The 1,708-nt window shown below is 34.2% G+C and overlaps 1 protein-coding gene across 1 annotated transcript in view; it reads right to left on the bottom strand.

Moving 5' to 3' along the window:
- LOC106632347 (programmed cell death 1 ligand 1) overlaps nt 1–1,708 on the bottom strand; it is a gene marked incomplete at its 3' end in the record, with an annotated part of 2,391 nt that extends 683 nt beyond the window's left edge. The window contains 2 exon segments of the mRNA XM_014329126.2: nt 1–73; nt 1,205–1,708. Coding sequence (XP_014184612.1) covers nt 1–73; nt 1,205–1,277 — 146 coding nt within the window.

Here is a 1,708-nt window from a genome sequence, read left to right as displayed (position 1 = left end):
ATAATTTGAGTGACATCCTGGGAACTGCATGGCAGCATGCATTTCTGCATTAAAACACAGGAAACCTCAGTATCTGAAACATCAGGTAAAGATTACATTAGTGAGACGTAATCAGAGCTACATATAAAAAGAAGAAATAATATTACTGCTTTCATACTTGAGTTATATCTGTTCAGTTATTAAGCAAAAACTGTCGTGAATTCCTTTTGCCTGCTTTGGTGCAAATTAAAGTGACAACAGGTGGAAAGGTAGGATATATATATATATTTTTTTACTTTTGATTTCAGTGAAATACACAGTCGTAAGAAAAAAAATACTTGCTGACTTAATAGAAGTACAGGGAATAATAACAGTAAAGGATCCAGTTCAATACAACCTTTTTTAAAGCCTCTTTATTAGTTTTAGTGGCCACACATCTAAGGTTTCATTTCACATCTCCTGAATGTGTTGATTCCCAGACTGCCAAAACAATCAGTCATTTAGATGCTTAATTGACAAAACCAATTTTAATTTAATGGATGTATAACCTATAAATCTATTATTGTTCTCTAGTAATTAAAAAGATTCAACATCTTTCTTGAGCAGAATTGCAGACTGCACAGATGGTCCCTTCCCAAAGGAAAGAATACAATAACTTACTAAGGTATATACTAGACTTAATATTTACTGAATAAAATAATGGATTTCTATACATTTTACATCAGATAATGTTAATTATAAACTAGACATTTTTAAGTGAGAATAGGAAAGAAAAGTATTTCTTTGTGCTGCTGTTGTTTAACGCAACATCCGCTGGTTTCCTCTTTCTGGTGCAAAAGCCAATCAGCTGATCATTGATCAGTTTCATGATTGAATTAGCAACTTTCTAGCTGAAGTAGTACGGGACAAATCGTGTTCTTTTTCATCTCAACTTTAAAGTTCGACCTCCTCGGCTGGTCCAACCCAGAGTCGATCATGACCAACTGGCCAATCCGACACCATTCATTTATACCGTTAAAAAAAATAAAAGAAATTAAAAAAAAATAAAACCCCATCGGCCCATAAAAATTAAAGAGAGCAGCCCACTGGGCATATGCCTGGTATGTCCAATGGCCAGTGCAGCCCTGGGCTTGTGGTCATGCATTAAATTAATAAAAGACTATCCTTCTGCACACCGTTTTACTGTTTAAATGAAAGTTGCTCCTAAATGTTCTTATTCCCTTACCTCCTCTGGAAGTCATCAACATCCACACAGAGATTATAATCCACCAAAACACAGTAGAGGAGACCGTGCTCATGTTACCGTTACATTTCACTAAGCACACAATGAAAGAGGAAGAGGAAGAAAAAACAAAGGAGCACTTCCAGCATCACGTGACACCAGCTTTGTGGATTAAAAACAATAACAATATAAATAATACATGAAATCAAATAATGAAATTTAAAAAACCATTGTAGCAAAATTATTCCAGGAGAAGATTTATCTTGGAATAACCACCATCCAAATTATCTCTAAATTCTAGAGGCAAAGAAAAGGACATGCAGGACAGAGAGAAGCAATAAGTAAAGGCAGACATTTGTCTCTAAAGACCAAGTGTTACACTAACTAAAAGTCTTGTGTTCAAATATAGGCTTCACCCTCATGCTATTTAGAGCTATGACAACTTTAATGCTATTATTACAACATCTACATATTTTTTTTTACTAAGTAATTTTAACTTAGTTTATT

The sequence above is a fragment of the Haplochromis burtoni genome, unplaced genomic scaffold (assembly GCF_018398535.1).
Source record: "Haplochromis burtoni strain Fernald_Lab_line unplaced genomic scaffold, NCSU_Asbu1 Contig_494, whole genome shotgun sequence".
In the NCBI taxonomy this organism is placed as follows: domain Eukaryota; kingdom Metazoa; phylum Chordata; class Actinopteri; order Cichliformes; family Cichlidae; genus Haplochromis; species Haplochromis burtoni.
This window is presented reverse-complemented; position numbering and strand designations above follow the sequence as displayed.